General features: G+C 68.4%; 4 protein-coding genes across 4 annotated transcripts; 2 read left to right on the top strand and 2 right to left on the bottom strand.

The window, feature by feature from the left end:
* Window positions 1–1313: 1313 nt before the first annotated feature.
* Window positions 1314–2921, top strand: PPP1R27 (protein phosphatase 1 regulatory subunit 27). The gene is made up of 3 exons (XM_032199952.1): window positions 1314–1476; window positions 2534–2684; window positions 2798–2921. The coding sequence occupies exons 1-3, from the start codon at window positions 1314–1316 to the stop codon at window positions 2919–2921; spliced, it is 438 nt and encodes a 145-aa protein (XP_032055843.1).
* A 492-nt stretch (window positions 2922–3413) lies between these two features.
* On the top strand, window positions 3414–4369 carry MCRIP1 (MAPK regulated corepressor interacting protein 1). Its single transcript, XM_032199871.1, has 5 exons — window positions 3414–3440; window positions 3533–3579; window positions 3665–3783; window positions 3862–3960; window positions 4088–4369. Exons 2-5 carry the CDS (start codon window positions 3572–3574, stop codon window positions 4150–4152), a joined length of 291 nt encoding a protein of 96 aa, XP_032055762.1. The 5' UTR covers window positions 3414–3440; window positions 3533–3571; the 3' UTR covers window positions 4153–4369.
* Window positions 4370–10253: 5884 nt separating this feature from the next.
* Window positions 10254–13306, bottom strand: GCGR (glucagon receptor). The gene is made up of 13 exons (XM_032199735.1): window positions 13250–13306; window positions 12949–13045; window positions 12714–12821; window positions 12423–12544; window positions 12225–12331; window positions 11999–12152; window positions 11772–11931; window positions 11613–11673; window positions 11303–11372; window positions 11077–11165; window positions 10792–10930; window positions 10633–10674; window positions 10254–10550 (listed from the first exon to the last, which is right to left on the bottom strand). The coding sequence occupies exons 1-13, from the start codon at window positions 13298–13300 to the stop codon at window positions 10254–10256; spliced, it is 1497 nt and encodes a 498-aa protein (XP_032055626.1). The 5' UTR covers window positions 13301–13306.
* Window positions 13307–21256: 7950 nt separating this feature from the next.
* SLC25A10 (solute carrier family 25 member 10) lies at window positions 21257–26884 on the bottom strand. The gene is made up of 11 exons (XM_032199628.1): window positions 26795–26884; window positions 24935–25054; window positions 24667–24781; window positions 24539–24587; window positions 24155–24196; window positions 23956–23999; window positions 23441–23511; window positions 23249–23341; window positions 22899–22976; window positions 22766–22822; window positions 21257–21959 (listed from the first exon to the last, which is right to left on the bottom strand). Exons 1-11 carry the CDS (start codon window positions 26882–26884, stop codon window positions 21858–21860), a joined length of 861 nt encoding a protein of 286 aa, XP_032055519.1. The 3' UTR covers window positions 21257–21857.
* Between the last annotated feature and the right edge of the window lie 399 nt (window positions 26885–27283).

The following is a 27283-nucleotide window of genomic DNA, read 5'->3' as shown; positions in this document are numbered from 1 at the left end:
GTTCCCAGGTGTGAGATGGGCTGACCTGGTGGGAGCTTGGCACGGGGTCAAGCTGCAGCAGCGCAGTTGAATGCTCTGACTTAGCGTGGGACAGGGATTGCTCCTGGTGTGCTGCTGGGCAGGCCCCGTCAGTGAGAAACAATGCAATATGCTTGTGTGTCTGAAATGGCCAAACTATGACAGGAAAAAGGATGGAGGAGCAGTTGTTGCTTGAACCCTTGGCTGTTGGGTGATCTGAAAGATTCCTCTGAGTAGATGGCCCATTTCAGGCCTTTGACTGCAGCAGCAGCTGGCGGCAGAGCTCTTCTCCTGAAACTGTCCTGTAGAAGCCCACCCTGACGCAGCAGCCAGTGCGAAGTCTGAAGCAGGACTGCGGCGTTGGGCACTGAGGACAGGCACCGTACTCTGGTTCTCCATCTGCGTCAGGAGCAGCAGCAGCAGCCCCAGCCTCACGAGGTCACCGGCGGTACCGCGGTGCTGCAGCGTGCTCCGTGCCTCGCTGCACTCGTCCTGCGGTCGTGTGGGGAAGCACAGCTCATGCTGCTCCCTTCCAGTCAGCTGGCGCACCGACAGGAAAGTGACGTGGCTCTGAATGCATTCGCACCACAGCGATGACATGTCTGTTAGGCTCGCTACTCAGTATGTGTGCGGCCAGCTCCCCTCGCCTGCTGAGTGGATTTGTGTTTTCTCCCTGGCATGCTCGTGGTGCTGTGAGGACATGCTGTGGGGCAGTTCTGTTTTCGGGGCCCTGGGCTGCTCTGAAGGCTAGCCATGCAATGGATTTGACCCCTTGGATGGGCACATCAACAGGTGGGCAGTAAGATGAGCCGTCATCCTCTGCCCAAAAGTGGGAGGCTACGGGCCTGGGCGGCTCGATTACAAAGTATCACGGCAAATAGCATGAGCTGCACCAACCCAAAATAGCCTGCGGGAGCCTATATAACGCCATGTGCCTGGGGAGCCCTCAGTCCTGGGCCCAGAGCCTGAGGGAGCTGCACGAGGCCAGCGCCGCCCCTGCACACTGCGAGGGGCCCTGCGGCGAGGGACACGCACCCGCGACAGGCCCCAGGAGGGGACAGGCTCCAGCAGGGGACAGGCCCCAGGAGGGCTGGCAGCAGCGCCCAGCTCAGCGCCCACCACCCAACTGGTGAAACGGGACCACGAGGCAGAAGAGGAGAGCAGTGCTTCGAGGCCAGCGAGTGCTGAGCACTGACCCACCGGGCTGTCCTACAGCCCCCACATGCCTCTGCCCCCTTCTTCCTCGGCAGCGGCCTAAGGCTGCGCTCAGCATGAAGGACTATTTCCCCGTCTCAATGCCGCGGTACAGTCGGTATGCCCAGAGACTGAGAGCATCGCGCACCGTGCGCTTCCCCAATGACGTCGTCTTTCAGGACCACATCAGGCAGGGGGACCTGGAGCAGGTGGGCAGGTTCATCCGTGCCAGGAAGGTTGCTCTGGACACCATCTACCCTTCTGGTGAGTGCTGCTGGGGCTGGCAGTGGCACGGCTCAGTGGACGGCAAGGGAGACGAGAGAGCAGCGTGGCCAAAGCTCAGACGTGGGCTGCCCCGGGCAGGGCGGCAGGTTGAAATCAAGTTGTTTTCCCTCCCCAGTGAGGAGTACTACCCCCCACCATTGCCAGCAGGGCCCAAGTCCTGCTTCACTGCCCCAACGCGCCCCTTAACAGCACTGCAGGAAAGGGGGAGATTTGCCGTCAGGGTCCCTTCAAGGCACGACAGTGCACCTACACACCTACCCGGTGTGGCGTGGCGTAGGAAAGGAGCAGGCAAAAAGAGAACATGAGAGAGAACACAGAGCTCTGGACTGGGCAGCAGGACTCGTATCTCCTGTCCTGATTTGGCAAAAGGAGTGTGGAGAAGCAAGGTTCTGCTTCTTGCTCCTGGCTCTGTCCGTTGCTCACAAACATCGTTCTCTCTCACATGTGGGTCTGTGGACTTGCAGAATTAATTGTTTACGAAGGCAGCATTGTGTTATGTTTGTACCCAGCCTCACTAAAAATTGTTTACGGAATGCCTTGAACCATACAGGCTGGTTCAGAGCCCAGATTTGTCTCTTTCTCGTACTTGGCTTCAGCGTCTGCCGTCACATGGCCATGGAGGCACGGTCTCAAATGACCCGGGCTTCCTCCCATGTACGCTGATTGCTTCATCGCTTGCTCTGCAAGGGACTGCTGAAAGGCAAGCAGAGCAAGACCCTCGAGACACCCTCCTGCTGTGCCCGTGGGGGTCCTGGAAGGGACTCAGGTCGGGCTGTTGGCGGGGGGCTCTTCAGGAGCCTCGGGCACCACGCTGCAGTCCCTCAGCCTGTGCTGCCTGACCCGGCAGGGGAGCCAGGCGCTGCACCTTGAACGCGGCATTTGGGCTGTGAAAGGGAAACAGAAACCTGCAGCAGCCCCTCTTGCTTCCTCGGTGTTTGTTTCTTTCCAAACTCATCTCCCCGCCAACGCCGCTTCGCTGGCACCCCCCTTCCCCGGGCCGCCGCCAACCGCGGGGCTGAGCGTCCGTCCCTCGCAGGCATGGCAGCGCTCCACGAGGCCGTGCTCACCGGGAACCTGGACTGCGTCAAGCTGCTGGTCAAGTACGGCGCCGACATCCACCAGAGGGACGAGAACGGCTGGACGCCCCTGCACATGGCCTGCAGCGACGGCTACGCCGACATAGCCCGGTGAGAGCCGGGGGCCGGGGCCCTGCCCGCACAGCCCCGCGGGGGGCGGGCGGCGGCGCTCGCTCAGGGGGCGGCGGGGGGCGCGCGGCCCGCGGCTGACGCTGTCCCCGCAGGTACCTCATGGCCCTGGGGGCCAGCCCCGAGGCCACCACGGACGCCGGGGAGAAGCCGTCGGACCTCATCGACCCCGAGTACCGCGAGCTGCTGCAGCTCTTCCAGGCCGCCACCGTGGGCTGAGGCGGCTCGCGGCCGGGCAGCGGGGCTGCGGCCGGCCGGGGCGGGGCGGGGCCCGGGCTGGGACCGGGCCGGGGCCGGGGCTGGGGGCCGGGGGCCGCTCGGTGCCGCCGCCCGGCCCCCCCCTTCCAATAAAGCGCTCTGCAAACAACGCTGCGCGCCACGGCTGGGGCGGGGCCGGGGGGGGCGGGGCCAAGGGAAGGGGCGGGGCTACGAGGGGAGGAGGGGAGGGGCTCAGGGCAGGGACGGCGCCCATTGCGGTGGAGGGGCGGGGCTAAGGGCCGGGATGGGGCGGGGCTAAGGGCCGGGGCGGGGCTAGTGGCACGGGAGGGGCGGGGCTAAGTCCAAGGGCGGGGCCAGCGCAGGGGCGGGGCCGGGCCGAGCGCGCGCCGGACCGGGGGCGGGGCGACGCGACGCGGTGTTGTGGGCGGGGCCCGGCCGGCGGCGGGGCGGGGCCGCGCCTGCGCGCTGCGGCGCTTCCGTGGCGGCCCGAGGGCGAGCGGAGGCGGGAGCCGGGCCCAGGTGAGGGGCGCGCGTTGCCATGGCGACGGGCGGCGGGCGGCCCGCGGCCTAGCCCCGGCCTGGCCTGGCTGCCCTCTCCTTTCTCCCCGCAGCCGCGCCGAGCCGAGCCGCGCCGCCGCACGGACGACGCCATGGCCAGGTGAGCTCCGCCCCGGGCCGGCCCCGGGCCCCGGGCCCCGCCGCGGCCCGGCCCGGCCCGGCTGAGCCCCGCGCTTGGCTTGCAGCTCCCCCGTGTCCCGCGTGGTGTACAACGGCAAGCGGAGCGGCGGGCCGCGCTCCCCCGGCGCCGGCGGCGAGCTGTTCACGCCGGCCCACGAGGAGAACGTGCGCTTCATCTACGAGGGTGAGCGGCGGGGCGGCGGCGCGGGGCCCTCCCGGCGGCCGTCGCCCCTGGCGAGCCGCCCCTCTCGTGTCCCCGCAGCCTGGCAGTGCGTGGAGCGCGACCTGCGCAGCCAGATGGGCGCCGAGCGCGGCCTGGTCGAGGAGTACGTGGAGAAGATGCCGAACCCCAGCCTGAAAGGTGAGCGCCGCGGCGCCCCCCGCTGGCTGCGGCCGGAGGCGGCGGCGGGGCCCGGCCGGGCCGGGGGGGGGGGGCGGCGGCGCGGCCTCTGCCGCCCGAGTGTCTCCCTCCCCTCTCTCCCCGGCAGCGTTCAAGCCCGTCGACCTGAGCGATCTGAAGCGGAGGAACGCACAGGACGCGAAGAAGTCCTAAGGCGGGCCCTCGGCGCGGATTGGCTGTCTCCCAAGGTCCTCAAGCAGATTTAATTTGAGATTTTTGTGTTGATTTCCTCCTCTGGTTACTGTACTCTGCCTGTGGAGAGCCGGTCGGCCTCGGGGCTGGCTTCGATGCTACCTGAATTCCAAGATGCTTAGGGGCTTGCCGAAGGCATCCGGAGCCCCTTGTAAACGATACCAGCCCCTAACCTGCAGCTTTCTCTGGCCTCCAGCTGTCCTCCTCCACCTCACGCTGGGCTCACAGGTCACTTATTCTCCTTCCATCTCTGTCCCTGGCGCGCTGCGTACTCAGGCTCGCTGGGGTCTGGCGTACGGCAGGGCAGAGCCGAGTAGCTGTGTTGTCAGTAGCGGCAGCACCAGTTCTCTGCTCCCTTCTGCGTACCAAAGGCTCACAGCTGCTGGAGCAGGCCAAGGGGAGAATGAAGGAGACTTGGTGCTGACCTTGTGCCTCGAGACAGGTGGCCCCAGTTCAACACCAGGTAGTTCAGCACCTTCTGGCAGCTGGCTGCTGCTGCTTTGGCACACTTTGCCTGTTCCTGGCTCCCTGGTGGGAGGGCTTAATTTGTACCCGGGCTGCTAATGCCTGGGACTCATCAGTGCTGCCAAAGCTCTTGGGTCCATATCCGATGCCGGATTTTCCTTGTGCTTAGATTGGGCCAGGTCCCCGCGGTGCTGAGGATGAAGCTACTCCTCTCTCCCTGCAGGTGGAGGGAGAGGAGGGCACCAGCACTGGCCCCAGCCCCAAGCATCCTGGAGGTGCTCGGAGGGGGAGCGCTGGGCTGCTCTCAGCTCCCCCCAGCCTCAGTGCGCTGGCAGCAACGCAGAAGGTGGCGGGAGGGGGCTGGGGGGGCTGGCGCTGACTTTGCGGAAAGAAGCTTATTTCCATCCTTGCCTGAGCGATGCCTCACTGTTCTAGCACTAACACGGCTTTCCAGACACGCACCCTTTGAAGAGACCTGGCCTCCACAGCTGGCAGAAGCGCTGCTGTGTGGCAGCTGTGGCGAGCAGGTCTGACTCGCTGCGGGCATTGGCTTCCCTGGCAAGGCTCAGGTTCCTTCTGCCTAACCACCTCTGCGCAAGGGAGAGTGACTGCACCCTCAGCCGTGCGGGCAGAGAGCTGCGTGGCCGCGGGGCTGCTCGCTGTCCCTGGGACACGCGGGGAGCTGTGGGAGCCGCCTGCTGCCTGCCTGAGCTCAGAGAGCTGGTGGGGAGGGGGCTGCTGGGGCTCTGCCCAGCACGAGTGGGCTTCGTGGCGGATGCAGGGTGCAGGGGAGTTGTGGTTGCTGTTAACTTTCCTTTGTTGTCATTGAGCTATACTGTTCCCTTTTTTTTTCTTTTTTTTTTTTTTTTCTTTTTTTTCTGTTGTCTGTCACTTGAGGAGTGTTGTAAATAAAAGCTTGTGTCCTTTTGAGTCTGCCTCTGCGTGGCTCTGCCTGCTCCTCTCGTTGCACACCGCAGCATCCGTCAGCTCGGGGGCCGTGGCTGCCAGACACGCTGCTGCCTGCTGCCCTCCGGGGGCTTCTGTCGGGGCGGTGGCACCCGGCACGGCCCCTGGGTGCCCCTGGCAGTGCTGGCGCCTGGTGCTGGGGAGAGGCCTCGGCCACATCGCTGCTGTGGGTGCTGGACCTGGCGCACGGGGCCGTGCCCTGCCGAGCCCTCGCTGCTCTGCCCGCCTGTGCCTGCAGCCTGTCTGGTGTAGTGCCCTTGTTCTTCCCTTTTTTAGAGTTCAGAACTTTTCCTGTTTTGTCACTCAAACCCTGCGCTTCCCATTTTAGACTTGAGTGCTGACAGTAAGCGTCAGCGTTTTCCATGCCCCTTCAGACAAGTCCTGAGGACAAGTAAGGTGGAGAACAGAAACCACCTCTTTTATTTATTTATTTTCCAGAAGGGGTCTTGCTCCCGCACTTGCTTGGGGCTCTTAATTTCACTGCGAGCTGGTAGCACAATGCCCTTGGGCTCTGGCAGCCCTCCTGTGAGCCAGCATCCTAGAAGCTGCTGCTAGACCAAAGATTTAAATGTTGAGACTATTAATACACTCGTATCCTTTTCCCTCCCCTGCTTTAATGGCATTTAAACTATACTTAGCATTGCTAGAATTTCTCCTCAAGTGCACCTCCGTGCTGCGTAGTGACCCTGTTTACCACCCATCTCCAAAACATCGCCGAGGAGGGCGCGTGCCAGCTGTGTTGGCCGCGTGGTGCCCGGGCCCTGCTCCACCCCAGGCCCTGCAGGAGGTGCCCTCTGCTGGGAGCGGCAGCAAAGGATTTAGGGTCACTGCCACCACGGCCCGTCTCCCTTGGCCTTTCCTGCCGGGTGGGCCTTTCCCTGGAGCTTCTCAGGGCTGTTTGCGAGCAGCAGCACTTCCAGCGCTTCTCAGGGGCTCCTGTGATGTGCCGGAGGCTGCAGCCCCGTGTCCCAGGAGCACGGCAGCCGAGCGGGGTTGCCCTGGCTCTGGGGGCCCCAAATATGCACAGAGCTGCCTTGTCCCCCGCACTGTGCGCATTGTCCTGCATTGTCCTGCCTCAAGTGCCTGCAGGGGAGGCGAGGGGCTCTGCTGGTGGTCTGCTGGGTGCTGCGGGCTGACTGGTGTGCGCTGGGCAGAGGGAGGGAGGCAGGGAGCGGAGCGCCTGCGCTGGCTCTGGGCTTCGCTGCTCGGCTGACCCCTGCCTGCAGCACGAGGCTGGGCTGTGGCTGTGGCTGTGCCCCCGTTCCACCGTCATGGAGCTGAGAGAGCCCGAGGCAAGGCACAGGGGTCTGCGGGGAGCGTGCGTGCCGGCGGGTGGGTCTGCCCCATGCCTGCACGTGGGCCCCCGCTGCCAGAGGTGTGCGGAGACCCCGGGCAGCAGCGAGCAGAGACCGCGGGCAGCAGCGTGCTGCCATCATCCCCACGGCCACGGGGAGCTGCTGCCCGCTGCCGCGTGGGGCTCTGTCAGCCCAGCCCAATGGCCTCTGCCTTGTTTTTCTCTTGGCTCGGGCGCTGTGGAGCTGGAGGCGAGGCGGTCACTCAGGCAGGCTCTAATGAAATGTCATACAAAAATGATTTTATAAACAGGCGATTTTTATAAAGACTAATAACAAACCACGGGGTGACCGCGGTGAAGCAGCAGAAAGGAAGTGTGAAGTTCAGGCTCGGGGGGAGCCCCTGCGAAGGGGGGAGGCCGGAGGCAGCGAGATCAGGCTGTTTACCTATAAAAACCGGACCTGGCCACGGTTTATTTTCGCCGTGACTCGGATGCGGTTTTTATCATTAGATTAAGTTGTGGGAGGAGGAGAGGTATGTGTTGTATCATTGAATTAAGTAGTGGAAAGAGAGAATGGTAACGGGCAGAATCTACTTAGAAGACCAATTTGTGGTCTCCAATTACCTTGATGAAGCAGGAGTATTGCTGCGGGCGGGCGGCGGCCAAGCGCCGCGGCCTCGCGGGCACCGGGGGGCTGCCCGCCGTGACCCGGGGGGGAGGGCGCCCCGCGGGTACCGCTCCCGGGTTGCCGTTTCTCCCCCGTCTTCTGTCTCTGCTGCTCGCTCCTCTCCGTAGCAGCGGCGCTCAGCCCCGCTCAGACAGCCGGCGCTCCCCGGGGTGCCGGGGCCGTGTCTCAGGGCTCGCCCAGCACTGGTGCCGCGGTGGCGGCTGCCGGGGCGCCCGTGGGTGGGCGAGCGGCGCGGGGCCGGCACAGAACGTCCCCGTCCAGTGCTGCCATGGGAACCCGCGGGCGCCAGCGGCCGCATCGCCGCGCTGCTCTGCCCACAAATGTCAGCATGTCAGCCCCGTCGGGCTGGGGGCTGCGGGTACCGGGTGGGGGCTGCGAGTACCAGACCCGGTGGAGTGGTGGGCGAGTGGGTGCGTGTGGGTGTGTGGGTGAGCGTGGCTGTGAGTGTGTGTGCAGCAAGGATGTGTTCAGGTGTGTGTGTGTGTCTGTGTCTGTACTCTGTGTGTGTATCTGTGCCTCTGTGTGTGTGTGTGAGCGCTGTGGGGGGTGCGTGTGTGGGGTGTGAGTGTCAGGACCCTGTGTGCACACAGGCAGCACTGCTGGCCCCCCGGCTCTGGGGACAGGGGGTGCTGCTGGGTGCCCGCGTTGCCACAGGGCCCCCATGGGCTGGGGGTGCTGGGGGAGCCGCAGCCACGGTGCAGCCACCGCACGGTGCCAGCGGAATCCTGCCGGCGGGGGGTGCCGGGGTCCCCGAGTCCCCAGTGCCGTGGGGCCAGCCTGGCCCCATCGGGGCGTCGTGGTGCCGCGAGGGGATGGCGGGGGGGACAGGGGGGAGTTGCCATGGCAATGCTGGAGCAACAGGCACTGAGCCCGGCGCCGCGTGATGACCATATTTACCTTCCCAGAAACCGCCTCGTGCTCCAGCAATTTGCTTCAATTAGGCTTGTTACCGCGTCAGGAGGCCGCGGTGGCGGCCACAGCCAAGGGGGCGAGCAGCTTGTGTCTGCTTAGGGGCTGCCCTGGCTGGCGTGGGACCACAGCTCTGGGTAGGGTTCATCCCCATCCCCATCCTCACCCCCATCCCCAGCCTCGTCCCCATCCCCACGCGGCCCCATGGCACCACTCCCCCATGGGCACTGCTGCCCTAGCGCTGTGGTCGCGCAGCCCCGGCCACCCCGTCCATCACAGCTCGGGCCCCACGGCCCCCACTTGGCGCTGGAGTGGCCCCATGGTGGGCAAGCAGAGCACGCCCAGCTGGGGCAGGCGGCAACTTGTGAAGTAAACAGAGGAAAATTACTGCGTGCCCGGCACGCCGCTGCTGCCAGGAGCCAAGCACCACGCAGCCAGGGCCCATGCCGTGGGCAGGCCCTCACCACTGTGCGCCAGGCCCCTGCCCTCACTGTGCCCCGGGCTCGCTCCCGGCAGGCTCAGGCAGGGCTGGGGCCAGGGCTGCGTGGGGGGATGCTCAGCTGGGGGGGGTCTGTGGGCTGCGTGGGGCTGAGGCTGGCTGCTGGGGCACAGCACCGAGCGTCGCCTCCTCGGCACGCCCCACGTGCTGGGTGGGTGTGGGTCCTGCAGCATGCCCGGGGCTCGCGGGGCCATGGAGGTGTCTGAAGCCAGCTGCCCGTCCCAGTGCCCCCCGTCAGCAGGGTGCACCCCCGGCGTGGGGCCGTGACTGCGGCTAATCCCCGCACAAAGCGGTTGTGGTTCCTAAAGCCGCGGCATCCGGGCTTAGCGCTCATGTGCGAGGCACAAGCCTCTTAGGGTGCCGGCCCCCCGCGCTCCTCCACGCGCTGGCTGCCTCTGGCCCGACCCGCGGGGCCGTGCGGGCGCCACTCCCGGACCCTGGGTGTGGGACCCCGCGGCCCCGTGCCCCACGGCCCCGTGCCCCACAGTGCTCGTGGTGCTCAGCGCCGGCAGCGGCCACCGCTGGCTTGTGCCGTCTCCCAGGAGAGCGCGGGTGCCCAAGGGGCAGATCCAAATGATTTAATTAAGGGCTCCTGGCGGTGTGAGGACAGAGCTGATTAGCAGCCAGAGGAGAACATGTGCTGGTGAGGGGGGGCTGCAGCCCACGGCCCCCTCAGCTCTGCCTCGCTCACCTGCGTGGGGCTGGAGGGCAGGCGGCGTGGCGGCTCCTGGTGCAGCCCAGCTCCCTGCTGCGATGGGCCCTGTCCCGCTCTCAGGGGGTGCTCAGGGGCACGCTCTGGGGCCGCAGTGTCCCTAGTCCCCCCAGCCCATTCCCCACAGAGAGGCTCACTCAGAGCTGGCCCTGCAGCCCGGCACGGGCCCACACCTATTTACACAATTACGACAGATAAATTACACCATTGCGCAAAGGGTCTCGCAGGCGCACAAGAGCAGCACCACAGGATGAACCCCCCCCCCCCCCCCCCCCCCCAGATCCCCCAGCCCCACAGGTCTCCCCTCAGCCCCTGGCCCCCTCCCACAGAGGTCCAGGCCCCGCTCGCCTGCCCCAGGCGCTTCCACTGTCCCACACGACCCCAGCCTGTCGCAGCGTCCTCGCCGGGCAGGCAGGGCCCCGTGCAGCACCGGGGGGGGCGGCCGGACGGGGGGGCAGGCAGTGGCCGCCGCAGCGGGCTCAGTCTGCCGCAGAAGGACCAGTGCAGCCCTCCCGGTCCATGCACAGGCTCAGAAGTGGCTCTCGGCTGTGGTCTCGGGGAACTCATAGCAGTGGTGCCGGTCCCCCAGGGCGAGGTGCTCGGCGGTGCCGTGGCCGCTCCTCTCGAGGTAGTGGGTGGGGGGCCGCGAGGCGGCTGGGCTGCGCCCCAGCCCGTTGGCACAGCCGCTCACCAGCTGGTGCTTCTCGCAGGCGCTGCCGGTGCCGTTGCGGGCACTGGGCGCATGGCTGTAGGTGTGCTTGTACTCCTCCGCCAGGTCCTTCCCCAGCTTCCAGCGCTGCCACCTCTTCAGCAGCTCCGACTGCACCTGGGGGCGGCCACCATCAGCCTGGCCCTGTGCCCGCGGCCCCCCAGGCCCCCAGCTGCCTGCTCCCCGCCCAGCTGCTCACCTCCTTGTTGACGAAGCAGTAGAGAATGGCCACCAGCATCCCCTGGGCGGAGGCAGGAGAGGTGTGAGAGGAGCACAGGTGATCCCCAGCCCCGGCCCTGGTCCGGTCCCTCCCAGCAGGGAGGGTCCCCGTGGCCGGTCCCAGCTGAGCTGGGCTCACCTGGAAGGAGCTCAGGAAGAGGTCGAAGAAGAGCTTGACGTAGCGCAGGGTGCCCTGGGCGTGCTCATCCGTGACAAAGGCGAAGACAACCTCATGGATGCCCAACAGGGGGATCAGCGTCAGCGTGGACTTGGCCAGCCTGCTTGGAGGGGCCAGCGTCAGCGCCGGGGCCAGGGGCTGTGCACACACGCACACACACACACACACACACACACACACACACGCACCAAACCAGCATGTGCACTGTGCAGACAGTGCAGGGTTGGGGCTGCAGCCAGCACCCACCTGAACTTGTAGTCGGTGTAGCGCATCTGGTGCGCACGGAGCTTGGAGATGAGGATCTGGATGATGCGGATGAAGATGAAGAAGTTGATCTGCAGCAGAGCAGAGTGAGCCCATGAGGGGCCAGCAGGGTGGCAGTGGGGACAGGGCGGCCAGCATTGTCCCCTGCCCAGGGCAGCCGTGGAGGCGAAGGGCTGAGCAGAGGTAGAGCTGCGGGCTGGGGACTCACCAGGATGGCCAGGAACACGGGGAAGCGGAGGATCCACCAGAAGCCCATGTTGTTGTTGGTGCTCCAGCACCTGTGGAGGAGGGGGACGGGGACTGCTGGGCAGCCCCTGGCCAGGGCGGCTGCTGGAGCCCAGCGCGGTGTCGGCAGGCGCAGCCGAGCCAGCGCTGCAGCCCTGCTCCGTGCTCCCCGCACGTGGATGGCAGCGCAGAGCCTCCCCGGGGCTGTCCCCCCGTGGCATGTCCCACACACCCCTGCCCATGACCCACACCCCCACACGCCCCTCGTGGCGCCATGCATGGGCTGTACTCACTGGATGTTTTCGTAGAGGAACTTCACAACGACCCAAGGGATGAGAAATAGCATGGGTGCCCCTGGGGGGGAGGCAGGGAGGGGCAGGTGAGGCACGGCACGGGGTCGAGGGTGAGGACGGGGCACCAGCCCGCCGCAGCCTGCGCCTGCCCGCACTCACCCCAGCCGATGCACAGGTAGAGGGTGAAGTAGCTCCGCTCGGAGAAGACGGCCACCACCAGGAGGTTGTGCAGGTAGATGCCCTCCACCAGCAGCCAGCAGTAGTTGGCCACGGTGCCGTACTGCATGAAGACCGTGGCCGCCCGGCAGCCTGCGGCAGCCTGCGGGCAGGGGTCAGGGGCTGCCGACCACCCACGCCCCCGTGCCCCCCCCCGGGCCCCCGCTCACCTCGTCGCTCAGCCAGATGCGCACTTTGTAGTCATCGATCTTGTCGCTGTAGTGCGTCTTCAGCAGGGCGTCGATGACCAGCACGGAGACGCCCTTCAGGATGAAGGAGGCGAAGAGGTTCATGTGGATGTAGTTCCTCATGCAGTGCAGCTTGCTGGGGAGGCAGCGGCTCGCCGTCAGTGCTCTGCCCTGCGCGGCCCCTGCCCGCCCCTGCCCACGCCCCTACCTGAAGCCCAGCAGCACGGCCAGGGCGAGCAGCAGCGCACACAGCGACACCGAGTAGCCCACCGTGTACATCACCTTGAAGCTGCCGTAGGTCTTGGCGAACTTTTCCTGGGAGAGAAGGAGCGGGTGAGGGCGGGGTGCGGGGCTGCAGAGCACGGGGCGGGGGGGCTGCTCGGAGCCCCCTGCCAGCCCTGCCCACCTGCGCCTCCAGGTCCTCGGCGTCGACCTGGCACTGGGTGGCATCCCGCAGGGACTGCCCCTTGGGGCCTGTCACCCACTCCCCGTCCGGCCCGCAAGTCTTGAAGACGTACCTGTGCCTCACTGTGCGGAGAGGAGGGACACGGGGCTGCTGCGGGCCCCCAGCCATGGCCGGGCTCCGTGCACTGGCCCAGGGGAGGTGGCCGGAGCCGCGTGCACGGCACACGAGCACCACGCACAGAGCTGCGCACCCTGCCCATGCGCCTGGCCCTGCCCCACGCCCTGCCCTCACCTTTCTGGTACCAGGGCAGGAACCAGGGGCAGGAGACGTTGATGGTGGTGTTGGGCAGCGCGTCGGGCCAGCAGGAGAACTTGTCAAAGGTTCGGTTACAGACCAGCTCTGCGGAGAGGTGGGACGTGGTGGGGCTTTCGGGGCCGACCCACAGAGGGTCCCCGCTGTCCCCCTGTGCCCGCCCTCTTGGGGTCCCCATCCCGGCCGGGGCAGCACGTGGGGCACCCGCTCTCACCCGTGGGTGCAGGCATCCGGCTCATGTTGCGGTGACATTCCTCCTTGTAGGCCTTCCAGTTCTCAAAGAGGGAATCCGTGATCTGGGCGGAGGGGCCCTGGGGACAGCACAGAGGTCACCGGGGCTGGGCAGGGGCAGGCGGCCGCTGGCCCCGGGGTTCAAGGATGGCTGTGGGCAGGCACAGGCTGAAGAGCTGTGCCATGCCGTGCCGTGCCGTGCCGTGCCATGTGGATGGCAGGGCTGGGCAGTGGCTGCCGCAGCATGGCGTGGTGAGGGGCTCCTTGGGGGGTTCCGTCCTTACCTGGCAGCAGAGCAGCAGCAGCAGGAGGGCGAGGAGTCGTGGCTGGGACATCCCTTTGCTGGGCCACAAGCTGCATAAGGAGCGGGGGACCTGGCTTCCTACTGGTCCTCGGGAGCTCCTCTGCCCTGGGGGTGAGGGCCCTGGTGCCTGGGTGACCCTGAACAAGAGGACGGGTCATGGGGACGCGTGGTGGGACCTGCCCCAGGGCACAACCCGGGGATGCGCTGCAGGGAGCAGCCCCCGCTCACACCGCCACACTCGTGGCCCCATCCTCTGTCAGCCCACCTGCCTCTGACTTTCACCTTCTTGTTTGTGCACTTTCCCATCAGACTGCAGCCCTTGAGCACCTGCCATTTCCTGCCCAGGATGTCTTTGTGACAGTGGCCAAGTCGCCTCTCTGCCTTCCTAGAGCACACCAAGCAGCCAGCGTGCCTCGGGCTGGCGTTTTCACCAGCCTTGAGCAAGAGGAGCACAGCCACGCGCAGGACGTGACATCCCCTCCCTCCTACACCCCTGGCATGGAGTGCATGTGTTCATCCTCCCCATGGCCACAGCCGGGGGCACAGCCTCCCTGCCACACACCACTCACAGACATGGGCCAGGCCCCCCCATATTGGTGTCGGTGCTCAGCTGTGCGATGGTGCTGACCCCTGAGAGCCCAGGATCTCAAGAGGCAGCCACAAACGTCCCTCACCTGAGCTGTCCTCTTCCCCTCTACCCCATGGTGCTGTGGCTCTCAGCATCGCTGATTCTGGATCTACACCCAGGTGTTTGGCTGCCTGTGGAGGTGCCCGGGCCCTTGGGACAGCCCCGGGATGGCCACGGTGCCCAGAGCCAGCTCAGCCCATGGCTGGGGCACCCCGTCCCTCGCCCCATGGTCCCCCGGCCTCAGCACCCGTGGGGTTTTGAGGTGGCCATGGAGGTGGCGGAGCCCGATCCGACAGGGAGGCTGCCAGCCCTGGGGTGGTTAACCATTAACCCGCAGGGATCCCCGGCTCACGGGGCTGCCGTGGCCCCAGACCAGCTCCGCTGCTGGCTTTGTTGCTCCCAGCCTGGGTGAGCAACGCGGTGCCTCATCTGACACGGTGCCTGGGAGCTCACCCACAAAGCTCAGCACACGAGGAGCCGTAATTCTCTCCATCCACCCTAAGCCGGTTACGGGGCTCCTGAGCGGGATTTCAGCCCCTCTGACAAGGGGCCGTTCTGTGGGCAGCCCCACGGCGTGGCCACGGGGCACGAGGGCAGCTGAGGCGGGGGCAGTGCCGCGGGCACTGCAGATGCTGCGGCACCGCCGAGCCCCGGCCTCCCCCAGCAGCGGCAGGAGCGCTGTGCTCCTGTGCTCCCCGGCCCGCCGCCGCTCCCAGGGCTCGCCGCGCTGCTCGTGCCTATTTTTATCCCTGGGAAAGTCATGTTTCCTCCGTGCAGACCCACTTGCCATGTCGCAATGGCTGCCTGAGAAGCTCATTAATCAGCCCATGGCGCTCCAGATGCGGCGCGGGGAGCCGGACCTGCCGGCTCGCTGCCTTATTTAGGCAGCCCAGGACGGACGGCGCGGCCGCCGGGGACAGACGGACCTCGTGGCTGGGCTCTGGCAGCGGGGACCTGCCCCGGTGGGTGCCCGCCAGCCACCTGCCTGCCCCAGCATCCCCATCCCACAGCATCCCCGCCTGCCCCCCTGTGCTGCCACCCACGGCGTGGCCCCGCGGGGACCTGCAGGTGCCCGGCCCTGCCCCGAGCATCCCCGCACCGGGAGCAGCGCTGCACCGGGGCACCGCGGGCCAGCAGCAACGTGCAGCCAGTGCGGCCCCTCTCCGGGCTGGGCAGGCAGCTCTGGGGCAGAGGTGTCTCTATTTTTAGCGGCCTGCAGTGGGATTTGGTGGTGGGGAGGCCTCTGCCCTAGACTCCCCTCCCTGGCTGGCAGCCGGTCCCCAGGCCCCGGGGCCCTGCTGCGGCCAAGCTGGGCAGACTGCACTGGGTGAGGGGTTCTGGCGCACGGGGCCGGTCACGCTCCTCCGGCACGGGGCCCCCGCCGCACCCTGGCCCTGCAGTGGGCCCTGCCCAAGTCCTTTGCCCCAGCTGCCCGTGGAGCCGCACTGACCCCGCTCCCCTCTGGGCTGCGGGGCGGGGGGACCCCACCGCTCGGTCGCCCCACACTGAGGTTTCTAGCAGGCGTACAGGCGTGCCAGAGGAACCAAGGGCTGGTTGTCCTGGCTCTGCAGGGTTAGGGAGCGATTCAGGAGGGGCGACAGCCCCACGGGGCCGGCACAGCAGGGCCCGGTGTGGCTCTGGCACCTCCTGGGACCCGGCTCTGGTGCCCACGGTGCTCGGCTCAGTTGTTCCTGCTGGATGCGCTGCAGCCACCGGGGCCGTGAGGCCCCCGCACCCTGTCCTTCGCTGATGGAGGCAGCACCACAGAACAGACCCATCTCCTCGCCACCAGCTGCCTTTACTGACCGGCCCCTGACAATGTGTTCCTCGGCCCCACCACCTGACACCCCACCTGCCAGGCCCTGTGGGTGCCCGTTGTGCCGAGCCGTGGGCACCCAGCAGCTGCTGTTCAGGTGGGAGCATCTGCTGGGGGCTGCAGCCTCCGGAACAGGCTGTGCAGGGGACTTTTGCCCCATGTTGGCGTTGGGCAATGCAGCGTGTCCCTGTGTCACGGCCCTGCGGCTGCTGACCCCCGCGGAGGCCGGGCTGCAGACACTGAGCACAGCAGTGGGGAGGTTTTGTGCCTGCGACTGGAGAGGAGGGAAGAGGGATCCGGCTCCGGAGGAGGCTGCACACCTGGGGATTTTGTGCCCCAGCCTGAGGGTGTGCAGGCCCTGCCGCTGGCCTGACGCCACCCTGCCCACCCCCTCACCCCCCTGGGGCTGCCATCACATGGACAAGGCAACGAGCCCCACATCTGGGATCGCTGCGGCTCGTTGCTACATGGATCAATGGCTTGGTGAAGCCTCCATGGGGACACTCATGGGCATCTGCAACGTGACCTGGCAGCGCTCTGGCACAGCCGCAGCCCCACACAAGCGCCGGGGAGGTTGGCGCAGCCGGCTGAAGCCCGGTCCCTCCACACGGCTCTCGCCCCCCCAATCCCAGGGGCTGGGGTGGGAGCGCGGCTTTTCGAGAGCTCAGGCGGCGGCGGTGGGGGCTGCTGCCCTCCAGGCGCAGGGATTAGCCCCCAGTGCGCTAATGCAGCGCTTTCCACGGCTGGCTTGGCTTTGAGCTCCAAGCTACAAGCCGGCACAGCAGGGGCTTCGGCACTTGGCAGGGGAGGGGACGGTGGAAGGCCAGGGCTGATGCAACGCCAGCGTGAGCCTGGCCCTGCCGACTGCTCCTCTTTTTTCCCAGGGCTGCAGCGAGCAGGACGAGTGGTGGCCAGGGATGGCTGCTGTGGGGAGGTGCAGGGGGGGAGGCTGTCCCGCACCCTGTGCTGCCCCTGTCTGTGCCCCTGCCCTGAGCTCTGGGATGCCTCCTGCTCCCTACCTGCGACCCACAACTGCTCCAGCCGCCACCTCCCCTCTGAACCAGCACACAGAAGTTCCGTGGTGGAGGAACTGCTGAGCTGCCCGGAGCACCTCGCACGCTGCAGGACCACGGCTCGTTCACACAGAGCTGCGTGGCTCTGAAACACGGAGCGGCGGCATGGAGAGAGCCAACGTCAGGAGGCACCAACAGCGTTGGGGTCTGTGTCACTTTGGACCAAGAAAACCTAAACCAGCCCTGACAGCATTTTCGTCAACAGAAACACAGGATGCAAGCAAATGTTTTTAGCCCCTGTGCCTTTAGGACGAACGCTGTTTCCATCACCTCCAGCACTGCCCTGGCACTGAAGGAGAAGGGGAAGGGCATCTCCCAGCACAAGAGAGGAGTGGTCTGCAGGTGCAGACAAGAAGGGGTCAGAGAAACCCGCTGCCCGGGGCTCTGGGAGAGGGGCTTTAGCTTCGGGAAACGGGTTTGTCTCGTTCATCACACCGCGTGAGCGGGGATGTGAAAAACCCATGCAGCACAGGAGGACAGCGCGAGAGACGCAGCGGGTGACACGTGTGGTTAACGTGTCGCAGGGGAAGCACAGGGCTGGGAAAAGCCTAGGAAAAGGTCAGTGCAGGCAGGCGTGTGTGCGTGTGCCTGCACTGGGAGCTCAGCACCTGCCTCCCCAGCCCAGCTCATGTCTTGGATGAGCGCCGTGGCCGTCCCTGTGCTGGGGTCTGGGTGTCTCAGTGGGAAGTGACACGGCGCCTGCAGCAGCCCCGTCCCAGGAGGGTCCCCCCCATCCCGAGGCAGCACCATGGTGGTGGTGCAGGGCTGCAGGCAGCGCTCCTGGCCAAGCTCCCCGGACCAGGACAGACAGACCCCAGCATGTGGGCCCCTGGAAGGCACTGGGGCCCTGCCCGTGGGGGACACAAGGCCGGGCAGGATACGCTGGAGGAGCACAGGGGGACATGAGCAGTCCCACCACTCCTGCTGCTGGCTTCCCAGCCCCTGCCTCTGCCTGTGCCTGGCACAGAGAGGTGCACAGAGCAGAGCTGTGCTCCGCAGCTGGTCTCAACGCTGCACTGCTGCTCAGGGCTTGCGGTCACATTTTTTCATTAACTATTTTTAATCCATATTTTGCCTCTTCTCCGCTCAGCCTTTTTTCTCTTCCCCTCTCCAGGCAACAGAACAAAAAAATCTGCATCACAGTGTGTGGAAAGGAGTGAGGATTGGTGGGAAGGACAGGAGCTCGCAGCTGGGGCGGCACTAACATGACGAGGAGGGGTACTGCAGGCCCTGAATTCTCCCGCGGATGCACAGATAAAGCCGAGGAAATCACAGGGGCAACAGCTGAACTCGTCATGGGTCAGGACACCCACAATGCGTGCAGCTGAGTGCTGTGTGGGGTAAGGCAGACACATTACAGGGTGTGCAGCGAGGCACTGGGAGGACACAGGGCTTGGCCAGTGCTGGCTGGGCAGCCGCAGCCGCCCGTCCTCTGCCCTCTGTGCCTGAGCCAGCCCGGCACCGGCATGCCCTGCTCTCCCCTGTCACCCCAGGGAGCAGGTGGGCTGGGAAGCTCAGCGCCGGGCAGAGGTGAGCCCTGCTGCTGCTTTGGAGATGCGCATGCAACCACAAGGCCGGCAAGGTCACATACCCGACATGTCCTGGTTAAACAAAGCCATTTACCAACGCCGTGTTGACACAGCAGAGCTCGGGACAGAGTCACAAAGGGCACTCGCAGCGGGCCCCTGCGGCACCCGGGGAGCCTGGGGAGTGCTGCGAGGGGGGCGAAGCGTCCCCGGCTTTGGTGCTGCCAAGAAAGCCGCGCTCTGCCATGCCCTCCGCGGGCACCGCGCTGCCCAGGGCTGCTCGGGGAGATGCTCCCGCTGCGCCCGAGCCCGGCTGGTGCCGCTTTCCCGGGGAGCACGGAGGCCGCGCCAGCGCCGGGTGCCCGGCGGCTGAGCCCTGCCCAGGCGGCTGGAGGCTCCGGAGCGGGCCCGGCCCACGGGACGCCCCCGGGACCGGACACCTCTCGCCCAGGGGCTCAGCCCCGCCGGGGCCGGCCGCCGGCACCGGGCGGCTCGGGGAGCTGCGGCTGCGGAGCGCCGGGGTTCGAGCAGCGGCCCCGGAGCCGAGCGGCCCCGGGCCGGGTCCAGAGCCACGCATCGGGGCGCGCGGTGTCCGCCGGTGCCGTCCGGGAGCCCCGAGACCGCGGGGATGGGCGCTCGCCTCCCTCCCTCCGTTCCCCCCCCACCCCGTACCTGTCGGGGCTGCGCTGGCGGCGGATCCCGTGCGCATCTCGGTGCTGGCGGGGGCCGGGGCCGGGACCGGGACCGGGACCGGGACCGGGACCGGTGCGCTCGGCCGCTCCGGCGAAAACTTTTGCCGGAGCCGCGACGACGGCGGCGGTGGCGGCTCGGGGGGGAGGGACCGGCGCGGGGGGAGGGACCGCGGGCGAGGAGCCGCTTCCCACCGCCCCGCTCCTCCCGCTGGCACGGGGAGGGGATCGGGGGGGCGGCCCCGTGCCCCCGGACCGGGTGCTCGGCGCTGCCGCGAGGCTCCTCCAGCACCGGTGAGAGCGCCCGAGAGCTGCGAGCACCCGCGCTTGCCGCTGCCGTCGGTCTCCGGTGTCGGCTCCTCCGCTCCCCTCCGCCCCGGTGCCGACCACCCCGGGACCTGCCGGTGGAGCGGCGGGGCCGGGCGGGGGCAGCTGGGCGCGCACCGCCCCGGGGGCGGAGGGATGGGGCCGCCCGTGCCTCCGCCGGTACAGCTCCCGCCGGGGGGTGCCCCGTGGATGCTTCCCCGGCCCCAGCCGCGGTGGCCGGGCCAGCCGGTCCCCCCGGCTCCCCCGCGGTCCCAGCGGGTCCCTCGGCACCGCCCGGTGTCCCCGTCCCAGCTCTGGCAGGAGGCGAGGCCCCGCCGCCTCTCGGCTCCGGTGCCCGCGGCCGGCCGCTCCTGCCCGCGGGAGCGGGGCTGCTCCCCTCGGGGCTCGGCCGAGCCTCCGCCGGGCGGCCGGGAGCTGCCGCCACCCTCTCGTTCCGGCCGCCGCTGGCGGTGACGGGTCCGTGTTTGCCTCGCGCCGTCCTGCTGGAGCCCGGTCCGGTAACCACGTCCCGCAGCGCGGCCCCCCCGCAGCACCGGGGCCGGGGCCGGGGCCGGAGCCTGGCCGGGGCTCACCGCGCGTTTGCCCCGGGGCCGCCTCGAGCCCCCCAGGCCCGGGGGGGGCTGTGCGGGGAGAGGACCGGGACGGGCGGGGGGCACCGGGCGCCCCTCCAGGGGCTGAGCCCGGGGCAGGGGCCGGGCCGGGAGCAGCGGCAGGAGCGCAGAGTGCCGGCAGCCCCCGGCAGCCCCCGGCCCCCTCCCGCTTCGTGGTGCGCGGAGCAGGGCCGAGCACCGACGGGAGGCGCCCCGGGCCCCGCGACGGAGGCTCCGTGCCTCCGGCTGCGCCTGGCGCACGGGGTCCGGCGGCGGGAGGGCACCGGGGAGCGGGAGGGCACCGGGGGGGGTTCCGCAGCTCGGGGCAGGGCCCCGCGGGGCAAAGCCCCCCTCCCGCCCGGCGCCGGCCTCTTGGAAGCGGTGCCGGGAGGAGCGGGGGCCCGGCTCGCCCCTCGCCCACCTGCCCGCGGCTCTCGCATGGGACCAGGCACGGGAACAAAGCGGCGGCGCCAGCCGCATCGTTAGGCTTCGTTAAGGTGACGAGCTTTCACTTCTGAGCTTTCACTTCGCCGCCGTCCCGGGCTGGCTCCGGGCCGGCTCCGCGCCGCCCGCTGAGCCCAATTAGCGGCAGCCGGGGCTGTGAGCAGGCAGAGGCAGAGGCAGGGGCAGAGGCAGAGGCCGGCTCGGCCCGGGAGCCCCCCCCCCCCTCCCAGCACGGCCGGGCCCAGCCCGCGGCCCCCCCTGTGCGGGGCTGGGGGCACGGAGCCGGTGAGACCCCGCTCGGTGCAGCGGGGACACGAGCGCTGCGCTCCCACCGCCCCGAGCCCTCCTGCTGCAGGAGGGGGCACACCTCCTCCCCCCCAAGCAGGATGCCGGTCACCGTGTTTGTTCCGCTGTTTATTTGTCATACGTTAAGGTCACAGATATTCCAGTTCTTTGATCCCTCAGAGCCGCCCTGCGCAGGGCTGTACACAGCAGATGGCTGGTGCCCGCAGCCCCCCGAGCAGGGCCGAGGTGGCCGCCAGGCAGGGAGGGTGCGCGGGAGGTGTGCGGGGCTGGGTCTGCCCCGGCGCAGTGAGGGACAGGGGGGGTGGCGAGGCTGCGGGGGCGCTGGACGGATGCCGGGTGCTGTCCCGAGGCCGCGGGGTCCACGGGCACACAGCGCCCGGTGCTGGCAGCGGGGTGGTCACCGGCAGCGCCCCAGCAGGGCAGCACAGCCGAGCGGCTGCCCCACACCCCCCGCACCCCCGCTGTCATCATTGGTATAAGGCACAATCCCTGAAGAACCCAGCAGCCGTCGGGCGCTGGCGAATTTTGGCTGAGCGGACGCAGGGGGTGGGGGGAGGCCGGGGAGTGGAGCAGCAGAGAGAGGAGGAGGCAGAGGCCGGCCTGCGTGAGGGGAGCAGGAGGGGGGCAGAGGCACCGAAGAGGGGACGGTGCCTTGGGCTGAACCTGCGTTCCCCCCCTTGCTGCTTGCAGGAGAGGCAGGGAGCAATGAGCCCTGGCCCTGCACAGGCCCTGGCTGCGGCGCTGTCACAAGCAGAAGGGCCCCTCCAGCCCCTGCCCCTTCAGGCTGTGGCCGGGCAGAGGCAGGGGGCTGCTCCCGTCCGCCCCGGGACGAGGCTGTGGGGACAGAGCTGAGGGCCCTTTGCTGAGCCCGCCTCTCCAGCCAGCGCTGGGGGGAGGCAGGGACAGACCTGGAGGCCAGCGGGGCAGGGGAGGATGATGAAGAAGAAAAAAAGCAGAGTGCAGAGGGGATGGGGCCTAAGGACAGCCCAGAGGTAACGGAGGTGCTGAGAACGGGGGGGAGTGAGGGAAGGGCAGCCTGGGACTGGCTGGCCACAGGCCCTGGCAAGGCACGGGAGTGGGGATGAGGGGAGCGGGAACAGCCCTGGCCCCGGACCGTGGGGAAGGGTTCTGGGATCTCGGTGGTGACCTGAACGCTCACCCCCAGGGCGAGGCAGGGTCCAGCCCTCCCTCAGGTGACCACTCTGATCCCAAAGTATTTGCGCAGCTGTTCCAGGAAGACAAAGGTGAGGACGGTGTGAGGAATGAGCCGAATGGCAGCAGGAACGAAGCCCTGGAACGGGACAGTGAGAGAAGAGTCAGCACGTGCCTGGCCTCCGGCTTCCCTGTCGGGGCCAAGGGTGCCCAGCAGCCCAACCCACGGGCAGCAGCACGAACTTGCAAGCACGGGGGAGGCTGGCTGGGCATGCAGCACGAGCCCCAAGCAGATGGGGCCTTGGTGGCAGGCAAGAGGCTGCCAGAGCAGCAAGGGAGGCACTGCAGCCATCGCTGTGCACGCAGGTGTCAGCAGCATGCATGAGCCCCTCTGCCCCCAAACACATCAGTGCTGGCATCACCACTACGAAGGCAGAATCTCGGTAGAAGCCAGGGTCAGATCCCACAGCCCCCGGTTCAGAAGGGGAATGGACGCTGCCTGGGGAAGATGAGCAGACAGGCTGTAACGGGGGGTGCCTGACTGGCCACAGCTGGAAGAAACCTCGGGTCTGAAACCCCACTTCAGGGGCCCTCCCAGGAGCGAGATGAGCACACGGGTGACTGCACCCAGCCCTGCACCTCGGGCCCAAGAACCGACCAGCGTCTGCAATGGTCAGCAAGTGCCGGAGCATTGCTGCCAGGACCCGCATTCCTGTTTGGGACCCGAACAAGAGCAACAGCAGAGCTGCTGCAGAACCCGGACCCAGGCAGCGAACCCAAAGGAGACCACGGCTCACAGCGCTCCGGGGCCAGGACAGGGCCCGGCGCAGGAAGCAGTCTGGCTGCAGGCGGCAGAGCCCTGGAAAGCTCTGGCTCCAGAACCACCGAGCGCTAACTCCGCTCCCAGCCTCCCCACAGGCCGACCCACGCGCCCCGGGGAGGTACCTTGTAGAAGGCGAGGGGCCCGAGCTTGGCAGTCTCCATGGCACAGTGGGTGACACCCTGGAGAGAGAGGGGAGGTGACGAGGTGCCCGGCAGCAGAGGCTGCGCTGAGGGGCCGGGCAGGCTGCGCACTCACCCGGTACTCGCCCTGGGAGTTCATGAGGCGCGTCTTGAGCACGTCCAGGGGCTGGCACAGGAATGTGGCGCATCCGCCCTGCGGAGAGGCGGGGGGGGTCACCAGCTCCAGCTGGCAGAGCAGACCCGGCCGCTGGCTGCTGGCGTGGCCCGTGTCACTGGGGAGAGGGCCAGGCCTGCAGCCTAGCCTGGGTCCAAGTCCACGCTGGGAGCTGCACAGGAGCCTCAGCACCGAGCCCAAATTCACCAGAGTCCTGAAATGCAGCTCTGGCAGCCGTGCCCGGGGTCCTGAGCCCAGCTGCGGGCAAACCCAGTCCCAGCCCTGCCTCCCCTCCACCCAGCCCTGCTCACAGCAATGAAGCTGGCCAGAAAGTGAGTGAAGATGTTGTCTGACAGCAACCCAGTCGTGAGAACCAGCTGCTTGGCTTGGTCATAACAGGAAAGCTGCAAAGACATAGTGTGTTAGTGACACAGCCCCTCCTTGCTGTGCCAGGGTCTGCCCCATCCCTCCCCAGGCACTGCTGCCCAGCAGAACTGTCCTACCTGCCCAACAGTGACTAGGGCCCCTCGACTGGATGCCATCGTAGCTCCTGAGAACAGTTTCTTCAAGCCCTCTGTGGACAGACAGCGATCAGCACAGTCCTGGCACGTTACTCACGCTCCCTTCCCCCAAGGAGCCTCCTTCCCCGCTGATCCGTCCCCTAAACCCCTCACGTGTTACGTGCTGTTGTGTGTCGCAACAGCGAATACCCCGGACCCCCAGGCAAGGAGCCTCCTTCAGCACAGCGCCTTCTCCCCCCTGCCATTCATCCCCCCGACCTGCTCCAGCTCCGTGCTTTGTACCAGCAGCTCCCGGCAGGCAGCCACGTCCCCCCTGCCCGTGCCAGATGTCGGGGGGATGCTGGCCCTGCACAGCCTCGGCTCGCCGGCCCCGTGGCCACCCTCTGCCCCTCTCCTTCCCCACGCTGAGCGAGTGCCCACAGAGCGATGTGCCCGTGGCTGCTCCTGCTGATGGAGGAGGCCCCGGGCAGGCTCCCCCCCAGCTGGCACAGCCTCACCTTCCCGGAGGACGCGGTACATGCCATCCAGGGCATGGGAATAGCTGCAAGGGGCGAGAGAGGAAGGTATCAGGGTTGGGGACTCCCAAAGCTCCCCCCCACCCGCTGGCTCCCACAGCTCCCGACCGCTGCTGGTGCAGCGCTGCCTTCCCGCAGCCCCCCCACATCCCCCGGACCCCAGGGCCCGCACCCCACTCACTTTCGCCGCAGGTGGGCTGGCTGCTTGACGTCGTTCTGCATCCTGCAAGGCAGAGCATGGGGGGCTGCGGGGGGGGGATACCGGGGAGGGGGACAGGCCCCCGCTCAGGGCTGCGGGGGGAGGCCCAGCAGAGGTCCCACGGTGTCTCTGTCCCAAGGGACGAGAAACCTGCCCCAGGCCTGCACCTCCAGGGCCCTGCTGAAGGGCAGGAGCCGCGTTTGGCCTGCCAGACACACAGATCCCCACCGGGACCGGGCCAGGGACCACGGGGGGGGGCTGGGGCAGGAGAGAAGCCAGGCACACGGGCAGCAGCCCAGCGCCCCAGCTGCAAGCCGGCAGCAAACGGCCCTCCCCAGCAGTGCCGGAGGTGCCACCAGAACTGACCTGACGTTCACCATGTCCGCCGGGGTCCCCACAAAGCCACCGGTGAAACCTGCGGCCAGAGGAGAGCTGGGGTCGGGGCTCCTTCAGCCGGAGGGAGCCAGGGCCGAGGGTCCCTCTTCCTCGCTCACCTCCCACTGCACCCAGGAGCACTTTTTGGTAGAAGGGGGGAGGCCCCTGGCTGCCCTGGCCCAAGCGGTCCCTCGCAGTCTCATAGATGGCGAAGCGGGTCAAGGAGTACGTCATCTGCAGGAGAGAACGAGCTGCCGCGTCCTGCTGGGTGCCTGCCTGCCCCGGCACCGCACTCAGGGCAGCCCAGGGGTGCTGGTGAGGCTGGGAGGGCAGCGCCGTGCTGTGCCGTGCCGTGCCGTGCCAGCCCCGGGGCACGGCGGCACTCACCTGGCGGCACAGCGAGGCGCTGAGCCCGTTGTACAGAGCCAGGAAGCCGTCGGTGCGGACCACGCGCATCGCCATCCCCATCATGCGCATCTTCACCTCCTGCTGCGTCTGCAGGTGGACCTGGGGGAGAGCCTGGCAGGGTCAGCACCAGCCCCGCACCGCCACAGCCCGGCCCCATGGGCTGGGCAGAAAGGGGAGGGAGCCCCCCTGGGCCGCCTGGCGCAGCGGGCAGGGCAGCTCTCGGTGCTGGCCAGGGGAACTCCTCAGCACCCACGAGGAGCTTCCCTATGAACAGCACTAGCTCCAGGCTCCGCATGCCCACGCAGTGCTTGGAACCTTTCCTGGCCCAGCCCAGAAGCACGGGGATGGAGACGCCGCAGAAGGCGGAGTGTGAGGCACCTGCCGGCAGTCCCTGCCTCCCACGTGGCCGCCCAGCTTGGGTGGCCTCAAGAACGTGTCCTAAGACAAAGTCGTGGTGCCCAGCCGTCCAAGAAAAGTCCTGGACTGCACCAGCAGGGGGGAGGACCCAGGAGCACGTGAGCAAGCGAGCAACCGGCGCAGGTTTGGTCAGAGGGAACCAGACAGGACTGCTAAATTCATGACCTCCTGCTGCCCTCCACGCTCGCCACGCAGGCCTCCAGAAATAGCTTCCTCCTCCTGCCGGCCTCAGGAGCGGCACAGGCAGAAGACGGCCCCGCGGTGCTGCTCTGGGTCTGGGCTGCTCCCTGCCACCGCCGGCTGCAGCCCTGGCGCCCCGGCGCTTCCCAGCAGCGGGGGGGGAGCGGGGCTGCCCCGGGGCCGGCTGCAGCAGAGCCCTCGTGTGCAGGAGCTGCGCTGGCCTCTGCCGGAGCACGTCCCGAGCGCACCCCCCAGCTCCGTGCTGCACAGACCACACGCGGGTCAGAGGCCCCAGGAGACCAAATTAAAGCAAACACAGGGCCCCCGGCAGGGACCGGGCCTGGCTCCCGTTACAGACACCCCGCTGCCACCGGGGCGTGGGACACACAGCGGGAGCGTGGCCTCCATCTCCTGCACGTGCAGGGAAGGGGCCCTGCCTTCGAGTCAGCGGGTTTGGGATCTCAGGGACCAGAGCTGGCGGTGTCACAGCTGGGTGAGGGCTGTGGGCAGCCTGGGGCAGCGGGGCCCGGTGGGAGCCCCACGGTCAGCACCGCACGGGGCCAGCTCCGAGGACCCCAGAGGGGTGTGAGCGACCTCCAGCCGGGCTGGGTGGGGCCGCCGAGGGGCCAAGGTCCGCAGGCACGGAGCGGTGCCCTTGGCCCCCTGCCCGCCAGGCTCAGAGGTCTCCTCCATACCTGGCACCAGCCCCACGGCCAGAGTCCTGGTCCAAAGGCGGCCCCGTGCCCAGCACCCAGTTGTGAACACCCCGGGGCAGCCGGTGCCGGCCCGGGCTGCTGCCGGCATCGGCCACGGGGGAGCCCCGGGGGGAGCGCCAGGGGGACCCGGCCCCAGCCCCTCCGGGCACCCCGGAGCCAGGCCTGCGGGGGCACCGGGGGACCGAGGGGGGGGCGTCCGCCCCGACCCCGCGCGGGTCCCGGCAGCGGGCAGCCCCGGCACGGGTCCGGGTCCCGGCTGCACCCGGCACCGGGGGGACGCCGCGGCCGGCGGTCGCGCTGCCCGGCGGGCCCCGGGGCAGTCCAGCCCCACCGGGCCCGCTCCCGTCCCGGCCCCGCGCCCCCCTGCAGCGCCCCCGGGCCCAGGGGACCCCGCAGCCGCATCCCCCGGCGGCCGTTCCGGGTCCCCCCGGCAGCCGTTCCCTCGGGGGCAGCCGTTCCGCGGCCCCCGGCGGCCGTTCCCGAGCCCCCCCGGTAGCCTCCCCCGCGCCCCCCGCCCCGTGCCCACCTTGAGCAGGTCGAGCGGGTGGGTGCAGCAGGCAGCGCCGCAGGACGCCAGCCCCCCGAAGTACCAGCGGGACACCCGCCGCTCCGCCATCGGCGCCGCTCTGCGCGCCCCGCCCCGCGCCCGCCCACACCGGCGCCGCCGCCGCCCGCGCCAGGCCCCGCGCGGAGCTGGGGGGGGGTTGGGGGGGGGGGGGGCAGGGCCCGGCTGCGACCGCGCGGTGCCCGCCGGGGGGGCGCTCACCGGGGCCGCCGCTCACCCGCTCGCCATTAACCGGGGCTCGGCGCCGCTCCCACGCGGCTGCAGGCGCCGGGCCCGCAGCGCGGGGGGCGGAGGTGGGCGAGGGGCGGGCAGGCTGCAGCGAGGGGCAGCCACCGCGGCGTGCTGCGGGGGGAGCAGTGCGCACCCGGGCAGCCCCTCTGCAGCAGCCCCTCTGCAGCAGCCCCGCTACCACCCGCAGAGCCCAGGGGCAGGCTGGTGTCCCACAGATGA

The sequence above is a fragment of the Aythya fuligula genome, chromosome 18, assembly GCF_009819795.1.
Source record: "Aythya fuligula isolate bAytFul2 chromosome 18, bAytFul2.pri, whole genome shotgun sequence".
NCBI classification, from domain to species: Eukaryota; Metazoa; Chordata; class Aves; order Anseriformes; family Anatidae; genus Aythya; species Aythya fuligula.
This window is presented reverse-complemented; position numbering and strand designations above follow the sequence as displayed.